Source organism: Bicyclus anynana, chromosome 10, assembly GCF_947172395.1.
Source record: "Bicyclus anynana chromosome 10, ilBicAnyn1.1, whole genome shotgun sequence".
In the NCBI taxonomy this organism is placed as follows: Eukaryota; Metazoa; Arthropoda; class Insecta; order Lepidoptera; family Nymphalidae; genus Bicyclus; species Bicyclus anynana.
Window position 1 is genome coordinate 13,440,246 of NC_069092.1, and position 12,654 is coordinate 13,452,899.

A 12,654-nucleotide genomic window follows, 5' to 3' on the forward strand; every position below is an offset into this window, starting at 1 on the left:
CGATAGCAAATGTCATTATGTACATTTTTCTAGTAGTCGAAGCGTTTGCGATCGTAGAAAGAGAATCGACGTGCCACTTGGTTACAGGGGTAGATCGCAATGAACCAATAGAGACGAATATCCAATCCTAAATTGAACCAAAGTCAGCGACGATTGAGGGCCTCTCTGTTCACCAAGGCATTATCGTCATCAATGCTTAATAAAGATTAATTTTCTACTTTCAGCGTTCCAGAGAAAAACGATAGTGCTACTAGGCGCACACGGCGTGGGGCGTCGTCACATCAAAAACACACTCATAGCGCGACATCCTGACCAGTACGCCTACCCTATACCACGTAAGTTACACTCGTGTGATGATATACAGGTGTACAGTGTCCCGTAATTATTGGATAAAACACAAAAGGTTGATATACAACCTAAAACGAATTTGGTTAGTTTTGAAAAATCCCTAGGTGACCAAGTTATATTTTTTTTTTGGATTTATTAACTTCATCCCTGACACCATGTATACCTAAATGTAACATTAGTACCTACAGGTAATGCTGTTGGTATGTAAGACTGATCATTGTCATTCAAAAAAACTTTTTGGAAGTAATACTTCTTTACGCACGTACTTACTCGCGTTACTTTACGAAAATTGTAATTAGGTGATGCGTGCTATCGTATCTACAGGGATAGTCAAACAGTGTTTGTTATTTGAAAGTACCTGTAGATGGCGCTTTAAAAACTTGAACACTTCAAAAACCTGTTGCGATGCAGTTATGTCTTAGGCTCATAGATGGCAGTTTAGATTTTTTTTTAATAAGTTTGAGTTTAGTTGTGTGGTCTACACCACAATCATTATTTTCAATTACAATTTTGTCAATTTTCATTGTATACTATTTCAGACACGACTCGCCCCGCGCGCGCCGACGAGGAGAACGGCAGACATTACTACTTCGTTACACACGACGAAATGATGGCCGACATCGCTGCCAACGAATATTTAGAATACGGTACGTTACTAGATCAACCGTAATCATGTAATTCTCGAGTTCATGGAGTTTGAAGGGGAATCAAGGCCCTTCACAAAAGCAAACTTAGTGCCATACATGTTACAGAGCGAGAAAACCTGAACTAAGAGGGCGAAAACGCTGTATGATATAATGGCACAACGCGTGAAAGACGCCAGAAATCAAATAATAATCCGTGATAGATCACTGCCTTCCTAAAGTAATGCACTTACTGAAGGCAAGGGGCAGAGTTTGAAGGAATAAAATGTTGCTAGTTCGAAAGGTCAATGTTTTCAAAGCGCGGTGATGGTCGACCTCCCATAAGTCAAGACTGTATTGTTTAGAAATGCTTTCAAGAGGCATATGTTCAGCAGTGGACGTCATCGCCAGAATATGCTGGTGATGGTGTTGTTAAAGTATGAAAGAAATAATAAAGAAGACAGAAAAATGAGACAGAAAGAGAGACCACATGATCCGAAATCCCTCAACCCAACTTGGGTTGAGGGATTTCGGATCATGTGGTCTCTCTTCTAAGAAATTCTTAGTCCGGAATTCGAAAGTTAGTGGCGTTACACCCCCGTGCCTCGGAGAGCACGTAAAACTGTGAGTCCAGCTGATTATCATTGACATCTAATAGTGAGCATTAATGGAATTAACATCATCATCCTAAGGCCATCAAACCCATTTGTGCAGCTTGGTGATGGCTCCATATCCCATGAAGGAGGGAGACCTGTTCAATATGATTTATGGTTTTCGTAATCTACTTGCAGGCACTCACGAAGACGCAATGTACGGCACGAAGTTGGAGACGATCCGCCGCATCCACTCGGAGCGTCGCATCGCCATACTGGACGTGGAGCCGCAGGCGCTGAAGATCCTGCGCACGGCGGAGTTCGCGCCCTACGTCGTGTTCGTGGCCGCACCCTCTTTGAACAACGTGGCAGATGTGAGTATACGTTGCAGACGATCTGTCGCATCCAGTCGCATCGCCATACTGTGTATGTGTATGTGGAATTCGCCCCCTACGTCGTGTTTGTGGCCACACCCTGCTTGAACAACATGGTGGATGTCAGTAAAAGTCCTGTATCTGTTTTAACTGCTTCGTTGTTCCAGTTACCATAGGATCTTGATGTCCTTCATTCATATAAGGCTTCTCCAAACAGAACATAATATGGTATTTAGCTCGCACCAGAACGCTAGCCATGTTACCTGTCTTACTAGAGTCTTCGTCTACGCGATACAGAAGAACGAGAGAAGAGCAGACATCAAAACGCATTCCTAAAGGTTTCTTTATACAAAACGCATACTTAGCTTGCATCAGAACGCTAGCTAGCTGTCTTACCTGAGTCTTTGTCTGTGCGCTACATGGGAGCGAGGGATTCAGCTAGTTAGATTTATTAAAAGTAACAGTACACCAATATATCCATATTGGTGCACTGTTACTCTTAATATAACTAACTAGCCGAATCCCCACGGTTTCATTGACATAGTTCTCGTTCCCACAACAATACGGGGATAAAATGTAGTCTATGGCATTCTAGTGATAAAAGATTTTTTTAAATCGGTTCAGTAGATTGAGAGATTCCCCCTACCACAAACTTTACCTCTTTATAGTATTACTATTGATAAAAAGTGCCCTATTGTAAGTACCAGACGTCCATCGCCTGATGTAATGATGATGAAGCGATGAATAACCCCATTATTTCTTTAAGTAATATTGTTTTTTTTTTTTCAGTACGACGGCTCCCTAGAAGTGCTAGCCCGCGAGTCGGAACTCCTCCGAAGCACGTACGGCCACTACTTCGACATGTCGATAGTGAACAACGACATCGACGACACGCTCGCTCAGCTGGAGGCGGCGCTGGCTAGGATGCGCTCCACCCCGCAGTGGGTGCCCGTGTCCTGGGTGTACTGACTCACCGACTGCTATCTGTAAGACCGCCCCCTTTGATTGAATTGGACTTTACCTAAGTACTCATAGGGTTTAAATTCGAACACTTCGACATGTCGATAGTGAACAACCACATCGACGACAGCCCGTGTGGGTGGTGGGTGAGTCAGTAAACCCAAGAGTCCAATTGGACTTTATCTGTGTACACATACAGTTTAAATTCATTTGAATCTTTTAGTCTATTGTAAGCCTACGACAAATCTCGAGACGAGAGAAAGACAAATGTCGACCAATCGAAAATATCGCTCTATCATTCATTGCGTTGTGAAGAAAGAGAGTAGGTACTGACTCACCGATGTAAGACCGCCTCCTTTGATTGAATTGAACTTTATCTCTGTACACATACAGTTTAAATTCGTTTGGAATACTTCGACATGTCGATAGTGATTCGTTTGAATGTTTGTAATTTTTTTATTGTCTCTTGTAGGCCTTGTAGGAATCAACGATATATCTCGCCAAGAGAAAGAAATATATTGACGACCAATATCGGCAAAGTTGAAATATCGCTCTCTTTCCTCCCAACGCAAAGAAAGAGACAGCGATATAGCGATTCCAGCGTTATTGGTTGAAGTGTCATTCTTTCGTCTTGAGGTGAATGTCGTGGTGCGCATCTAAGGCCTACAAAAGTCCAATAAAACCTTCCTTTGAATGTATTTGACATGGTATACATATCAAAGAGTGTTTGTTTTGAGCAATTGCGTTAAGATTTGAGAGAAATGGTTGTAACTAACGTATATCGAATTCTACAAAAGTGCAAAAAATAAAAGCCAATTAAATTTACCCAAATTAGTATAAGTCCAATTCAATATAAAGTTTAAGGACTCAATAATATTTCAGAACAGTTCGTATTGAATATGAGGCAACGACAAGTATAAATTAAATTTAAATGATGTTTTTTCATCACAATTGTAGACTTTTTACAATTAAAATGTTTTAAAATATTAAAAAAAAGATCATGTACTGGCACAATATAGAATTGGATTTTCGATGATCTTATGGAAGTAGATGTTAAAATCAAAACTTAATAAACGAAACCAATATGCGTTTATTTTAAGTAGAAGGGAAAAAAATCATGTAATTTAACGAATTTAGTAAAATACGTTTGTAGTATGCAGTCCAGTCAATAAGGAATTTAGCTTTTCATCTTCTATATTCCAATAAAGCTATATATATTATGGAGATATTGAAGGGATAGACAGACAGATAAACAAAGTTCTTAAAATGTTGCAACCCATTGGTGGCTTCTTGACAGATTGACTTAAGTAATCACTTAACTAAGTGAGTGAACCTGAGAGTTTGTCCGAAATTATTGAGAAATAAAAAAAGCTATAGGTAACAGCGTAGCCTTTTTATCAAGTCGCACCTTCGTAGGTCACGACATTTTAAAGAAAATAGATCGCAATTGGATATCATAATATACCCATCTACCTACAAATTGTAAAGTAAATTAAACAAAAATAATTTATTATTAAATATTTATTTTATTTTTTTTAAACTGTAGCAATTTACGTCTTTGTTTGACTAAATACACATATTTTAAAAAAGACCTTTTTTTGTTAGGTCTCACTAATTCTGAAAATTAGACGAAACCGCGTATCATTTCGCAATAGATCTGTATAATACAGCATTTGATATTTAATTAGGGGACATTATCGTGTCTTAAAATAGACCCAACACGCATCAGATCTTTACGTTAGTGAAAAAGATTACATTTTACCTTATGATTATTATTATTTGGACACAATTCGGATTAGTTCTTCATATTTATAAACTCGCCACTATTTAAGACGCTTTCAAACCGAACTCATACGAGGGAAAGGGTTGGCATGATAGAGACCTAAATATGCGCGTACCTCTTTTTACACGAAAATATGCCTATGTCTTATTAACAGACGATGGGTATGTTCGCTGTAAGTCATTGTATGACTAAAAGTCAATATCAGATTTTTTTGGATTAGGTCTCAATAATTCTAAAAGTGCGATTTTTTTTTAAATTATGTACCTACCTATTTTTTTCCTTTTACATTAAATAAACATGAAATGAATCACAATACGAGTATATCATATACAATTTAGTAATAAGTTTATATAATACTAAAGTCCTTATTGACTAGGCTGGGGAAATTATTTAATTGAAAATACAAAAGACATTTTCAGTTTGTTAAAAGTATTAATTCAATACCTTTGTGATAATGCATCGTTATTATATTTTAAATTATTATTGTTGTTATTGTTTTTCTTGTATTGATAATGTTTCTTTTATTCATCGTTTTTTGTTTATTTTATTTTTTTACTTTGGTACAATAGAGCTCAACAGATTTTGTGCCAAAAAAAAAACAAGTTCTATCGTATTAATTCGATTTTTCATAAAATTTTTAGAACTGTGTACATAAATATATTATAATTATTATATTAGTAGATAAACGACAAGGAGGGTGTTACTCTTTAGGGTGTATTTGTAGCTTAAAATGTTTACTTCAAAATTTAACTCTTAAGATCTATCCTATTAATTCGTTAGTATTGAAAATTTAAATGGTTATCCAACAAAGAAACTTATACAACTTTTTTTTTTTAATTGTCTTGCATTTTGAATGTTTAGATTATAATATATGAGGAGTAAGATGAAAAAAATATGTTCGCTAGGACTAGCTAGCTACTATAACTTAAACATTATGTAAAAAAATAACGAAATGCGTAATTTTTCTTTGTTTATCTTATTCATTTAACAATATTTTTTCAAAATTTTGTGATAATATTCGTCATTTTTAATCCTTTGTTTATTGTTGATACTTGATATTTACGTGATTTGTTGTTTCTTAGTTGGAAAACCTTTTGATCATAAAATCTCAGGTTTTAGATATCACAGGGTTGGCAAACAAAACACTATTTCATTAATTATATTACTCTACATTTTTTTTTATTTTATTTGATATTATCTATCTATTGTCTAGTTATCGACATTTTAACTATCGAAACATATTACAAAAATTCACATATTGTGGACAAAAAAAACTGAGAAATATTGATTTATGTCCATTAAATTCATACTATATTTTATTGTTCATCATATTATTTGTATAATATATTTCTTTCTTTTTTAGTATTTATAGTAGAAAAATGAAAAATTTGTTTAAGACCAAAGTATTAGATGGTTAAATATGCCTTTACTATACAGTTATAAAGAGCTCCGATAGCCCAGTGGATATGACTTCTGCCTTCGATTTGGAGAGCGTATGTTCGAATCCGGTCCGGGGCATGCACATTCAACTTTTCAGTTGTGTGCATTTTAAGAAATTAAATATCACGTGTCTCAAACGGTGAAGGAAAACTATCGTGAGGAAAAGTATATACCTGAGAATTTTTATAATTCTCTACTTAAATACATTCTGCTAATCTGTATTAGCCAGCGTGGTGGATTATTGGCCGAGTTTCCTCTCATTCTGAGAGGAGACTCGTGCTCAACAGTGAACCGAAGATGGGTTGCTAATGATAATGAATGTAATCGGCAGAGTTCAAAAAGTATAACATTAATTTATTAAATCAAGCCGTGGCGGGTCAACATGAAGACTTTGGGCATGTGTTATTTTACAAGGCTCTGCAGTAAGAATTTTAAAAAATAGTAAACAATGTTGCGACACTAAAAAAAGAACTTTTCAATTTAAAAAATATTGAAGGCGTATCAAAGCATCTAAATCTTTGGTCATAATGCCACGGAATTTAAACAACAGTTTCATAATACGAAAAATATTTAAACATTCAGATTCATTATATTTACCTACTGTCGATAAACAACAATTCGAATTGGATTTTATCAGATTTTCCGAGGCATGTATTCGCTAATTTCTGAAATTCATTATCTATTCTTAACATTAATTTAATAATTAATTAGCTACATCTATAGAGGCGTCAATTCTGATATTTATTATTGTTATTCAAACAAAATTTCGAGCGAAATATAATATAATATCAAATTGACATAAAATTGGCTTCTATTGTTTTTCTTGGCTATTTTTTTTAAAAACATGTTTTTGAAAAATCTATCATTTTAAATACCTAAATAAGTGTAATGATATTTTTGGAATTAGATTATTTCTCAATGGGCGCCTTAATTTTTTCTTTCTACACGAATGATTGCACTTTTCCATTCCTGTACAGAAATTACTACTACCTACGTATTAGCGGATTTTACTATAAACCTAACTGTCTATCACTATTTCACTATTAATAAATATATTTAAGTATTTTAGAAATAAGCTCTGATAATATTAAACAGTTTTTGAACTATTCTTCAAACTTTAAGTGCAGATTTGAAATTTTTTGCTCAATATTCATTATATTTTTTTGTCCCCTATTTGTCATCTTTAAATACTTTGAATCTTATTAAAATGCATCGTTAGTCTCTTGCATGTAACTTTAACTTTAATATATTTCCATAAACTTTAGCATGTTATATTTATATTTCTGCACTTAAAGTGTGTTACTTCTTCATCCTTTTTCTTTCTTTCTCTCAATTACTAACGATGATTATTAATAAAGACACTATTAGATCTAAAAAAAATGTGAAATATAATAATAACAATAATTATATTTATCTATAGCTAAGTGACGTTTTTTTCTTTACAACTATGTTACAATAATAAATTATTTCAAGTTGTGGAAAACTTCATAATGTAAGTTGTAAGAATATAAGTATAAATCTAGATAAATTAAAATAATTATACAATATTGAATTTATCCATAGGATTGTGGGATGTGTGGTGTGCGAGTAGCACTGTTTTGTTTGAAATTTTTGATAGTGTTGCTACACTTAAAAAATAATAATTTATTTGTGTCATATAGATTTTATGTATACCATGTACCTAGGTTTTGTGAAATAATTGTGAGACAAAAAGCACGTTTGCATTTTGTAAACCATAGACAAATTGATGATAAGCAACGTCATTAACGATTTTTAGACAGAAAATAGTTAAAAACAATGCAGGATTAATGGGTCTGACTGATTGAGACTTTATATTATATTTATAATTTGAAACATTTTATTTTCTTGGGACGTAATGGTTATTTTGCTTCTAAAGAATAGGTACTATGACAACAGATTGCATTAGACACATTAGCTGCCTTAAACTCTATTATGTGTTTAAACCTTTCATCATAGACTAAACTCTACTTTTTAAAAATCCTTTTATCATGCAACCGTTTCATACTGTCTATCTACTTCCATCTTATATCATGACAGTTTGTCTATGGATTCTTATGTTATTATATATTATAGGTACAAATTATTATAATGAGTGCACATAATTAAAAAATAAATGAATTTTATTTACTTAGACAATTCAATTCATATATTATATTCATTGTTAGTTGTTCAATTATTTTAAAATATAAAACAAAAATATTTAAGCTATCATATTATATAACGATTATATATATTATGTAAGACATAATATTATTGTGTACTTATGTGTGAATTCTATAAAATATTTAATGGCAACAACCACATTTGTGGTATGCACAACTGTTCTCAGAGGATTTAAAATTATTGTCAATACTTCAAGCATACACATGAACATATTACGGTTTTTTGTAGAAAAAGCACGTTATAAACTGTCACGTCGGGCCATAAATGTCAATAAATACGGATATGCTACGATATTGGTAAGTGGACACCTGTTCATATGGTGTTACAAATATTTTGAAAAATACCGAGAACAAATAAAGTTTCTAATACAAAAATGTTACTACTCCATAAAGGAGTACTTTATTGATGCTTCAAAAAATAGTTGTAATTATATTTCTTTTAAACTTAATGTCATTTAATTTTAATTTTAACAATTAAATAATTGTATATCTATTAATGGTGAAACATTGTTACCTAATACATAAGAACATCTTTGTATAACTAATTTTAATGTTTCTTGCAAATAAAAAAAAACAACAATTATCTTATTTTAAATGCGGAAGTACTGTAATGAGAACACTCATTAAGGATATTGTTTGTGCCAGGATGTTTTTTAAGTAATTTGTTACGAAATAGATTTAAGGAAATAATTTAGGGCTCGACGAGACCGTTTTTAACAAGCTTACTATAGTATACAACAGAAATGTTTGTATGCAAAGCATGGTATTTAATTGTTTATCGAAACGATACAAAATATATCAAATTTGTTTGTTGTATAGTCTCATTTTAGTAGTCTTTAGACTAATACGTTAAATATTACTAAGTTATAAACGCTATGTAGGAAGAAGAAAGATTCACTTTGTGTATATTTATTTATTATTTCACAATGCACTCTAATTTCTATTAGAGTGCATATTCATTGATCGATAACTTGAATAAGTCGATCGGTACAGTATAGGTAAGCCTTATCCCGCGCCCCTCAACAGAAAAAAGTATAGCCAAATGTAAAACAACCAAAGTCCTTTATAAGAATCGCCGAAGATTTAAAGCGTATAAGGCTGCCAGTCCACCGAAGTGGAGCGAGGCAATGGAGCCGAGAAACTGAGAAATATTAACCATCCGGTAGGATTGCAGAAAATCTCCGCTCCTCTTAAGTGGACAGGGACTTGCGAGCGAGTTTAAAAAGAAATTCATATAAAACCGGTAAGCGGAGCGGGGAATCACGCGCGGGGAAGCGGTGAATATAGTCAATCAATCAAACAAGCAATCAATCAATGAATGTATAGTGCCACAAACTTATCGGATCTGGTGCCCAAAACTGGAACTATCGCAAGGAGTATAATATCCGGCTTCGTTTCTGACAGATCATGATCGATGATTCGCTTTATAAGTATCAGAACATGGGTATATTCGTTTCTTCTTCGGCGTTTATTAATATGAATTATAGTAGATATTAATTTTTCGCTGTTAGTGCTACTCATTTGAATGAGTGTGAAAGTTTATCTTACGTACGTTATGATAATTAATATTTAAAAATAAGAGTATTTTCAATATATTATACATACATCACAAAAATTTAAACATTACCCTCAACATTCCATTACTTACCGTCTTTTTCGTTTTTTTAATATAATTTTTATTTATTGATAATAATTTATTTTTTTAAAGTCATTAGAATTTATAATAGAGTAGGTATTTTAATGTTTGACATTAACCATTCTGTAAATTGATTTTGTTGATTCATTTATTATTTAGGTCATTATACAAGATTTTATTAATTTTAGTTTGTGTTTTAATATTGTTATTTCCCATCCAAAGACATTAATGGATTCGTAGTGAAAATATCTATTTGGGAATATAATGTAAGTTATAACATGATATTGAAACGAAAATAAAAAATGGTCAATAAATTAATAGTTACGTGTAATCATAGACTACGGAATAAGATAGACGAAGCATAGAGTACAACGAAGTGAGATCGTATTTTGCAATTCATATTAAGCATTGTGCAATAATTGTTATAAGAACATATTTCAACTTCGTTAACCACTTTTAAAATTCTTCGTCGTATCTCTTCCTGTAGACTGAATTTATGGTAATAAAAATATTAAAATTGTAATCAATCTAGTTGACATAAACATTATTTGTTCGTATCAACTGATCACAATAGTCTTAAATTGCATGCAATATGGAAAAAAAATGTATTTAACGTCAGATAATTCTGTATTCCAGATTGTTTCCCAATAACAACTAACTGACAATGACTGAAATAAATCATTATAATAACTGTTAAAATTGAATAAAGAGCACAAAATATTTGTTTTATATTATTTATTGTCAATCCTTACCATCTACCTACATTTTTGACGGCCTCCGTGGCGCAGTGGTATGCACGGTGGATTTACAAAATGGAGGTCCTGCATTCGATTCCCGACTGGGCCAATTGAGATTTTTTTAACCGATCCAGGTCTGGCTGGTGTGAGGCTTCGACCGCGGTTAGTTACCACCCTACCGATAAAGACGTACCGCCACGCGAATTAGCGTTCCGGTACGATGTCGTGTAGAAACCAAAAGGAGTGTGGATTTTCATCGTCCTAACAAATTAGACCACTTCCATCTTAGACTGCATCATCACTTACTATCAGGTGAAATTGTAGTCAGGGGCTAATTTTCAAAGAATAAAAAAACAGACAACTGTAGTGCGACCATAGATACCAAGAGTACGACATTTATGAGTAGACCTTAATAAAAATGGAACTAATAAACTCGCTGTGTGTGTGCACAACACCACATTAATTTACTGTCATTACATGTTGTATTTGTATTATTTTTAACCGACTTCCAAAAAGGAGGAGGTTCTACGTTCGGCTGTATGTATGTTTTTTTTTTTTTTTTTTTTTATGTATGTCCAGCGATAATTCCGTCATTTATAAACCGATCTTAAAAATTCTTTTTTTGTTTTGAAGGGTTTGGTTCCAGGGTGGTCCCATTTTTTTCATTTCAGGATCTGATGATGGCATCCTGGAGAAATCGAGGGGAACTTTCGAAAATTATAGAGACGGCTAGTGTGTTTGTTAGTGTTTCCATAAAGTATTTTAAACTACTACAATTTTATGAAGGTCTGGAATTGGTCTGATGATGGAGCCGAAACACTGACGATGGAACTCGTCAACGGTCTACAGCAGTTACCTTGTGTTTGGGCTTGATTAATTTGTATTGATGAGCACTTTCTACCTAGATGGGTTGTAACTGTATTAAGGGTCTGGTGATGAAGACGAAAGACAGTTAAGAGAACTCCTCAATGGTTCACAGTAGCTACCTTGTGTTTGGACTTCATAAATTTGTATTGATGAGAACTTTCCACTTAGATGGGTTGTAATTGTATTAAGGGTCTGGTGATAAAGACGAAGGACAGTTAAGGGAACTCCTCGACGGTTCACAGTAGCTACATTGTGTTTGTACTTGATTAATTTTATATTGATGAGAACTTTTCACCCATATGGATTGTGACTACATAGGGGGTCAGCTGATGAAGACGGAGGACAGTTAAGACCACTTCTTATGAGTTATGATACCTTTCACGTTTTTCTGTGGATTTTACGTGTGGATAAAGGGGGAGTGAAATTTTGTATATGAGTTTATAAGGTAGTATTTTTAAAATTGGGTTTGTAGGACTTAGGTACTTATCATGAGGAAAAAACGTTTTAGCTAATTGCTTATTAATTTTTGTTCTCATTCAGTAGGTATGCTAACACTAAAAATGAAAAAATAAAAATTTTAATAAAAAAAATTCAACCGACTTCCAACTCAAAAACTAACCTAAACTAAAAAGCAAAAAATAACATCTTACCTATGTGCTACCTTGTGATCAGTTTGAAGGCGATTTGTCATAATAGAGCAACCAATTATTGTTGATAGTTTTTTATCAGATTAATAAAATCATAGTAGAAATATCATTTTCATCATAAATATTATTTCCATCAGAACATTATTGTTTTACCTATGCATAGAACAAATATAATATCAAGTATAGTTGCAGTCAGAACTGAATGACAGAACACACTGTTACTTGAACGACAGTAAGTGACTTCAGCGCCCTCATTTGTTTTCTACTCTTTTTCTTTTTATACATCTATAGCAATATGATACTGCCGATAATGCTTTACCTATCTACGTTGTTAGTAAACAAGTATATTTTTGATCCAGGGTGTGATGATGCATTCCTTTCAGTTTAGCTTTTTGTCTTGGATCTTTTTAACCATTTAGACGTGACATCCTATGTCGAAACTAATGGTGTATAAACTCCCATG

At 33.2% G+C, this 12,654-nt stretch overlaps 1 protein-coding gene across 3 annotated transcripts in view; it reads left to right on the plus strand.

The window, feature by feature from the left end:
* The window catches only part of LOC112050133 (peripheral plasma membrane protein CASK), a 387,449-nt gene extending 376,789 nt beyond the window's left edge, over nt 1-10,660 (plus strand). For all 3 annotated transcript variants that reach the window (XM_052883735.1, XM_052883736.1, XM_052883737.1), the window contains 4 exons: nt 225-335; nt 888-995; nt 1,763-1,938; nt 2,728-10,660. In XM_052883735.1, the coding sequence (XP_052739695.1) occupies nt 225-335; nt 888-995; nt 1,763-1,938; nt 2,728-2,907 (575 nt within the window). In that variant the 3' untranslated portion in view covers nt 2,908-10,660. The remainder of the gene's footprint in view (nt 1-224; nt 336-887; nt 996-1,762; nt 1,939-2,727) is intronic.
* Nucleotides 10,661-12,654: the final 1,994 nt, after the last annotated feature.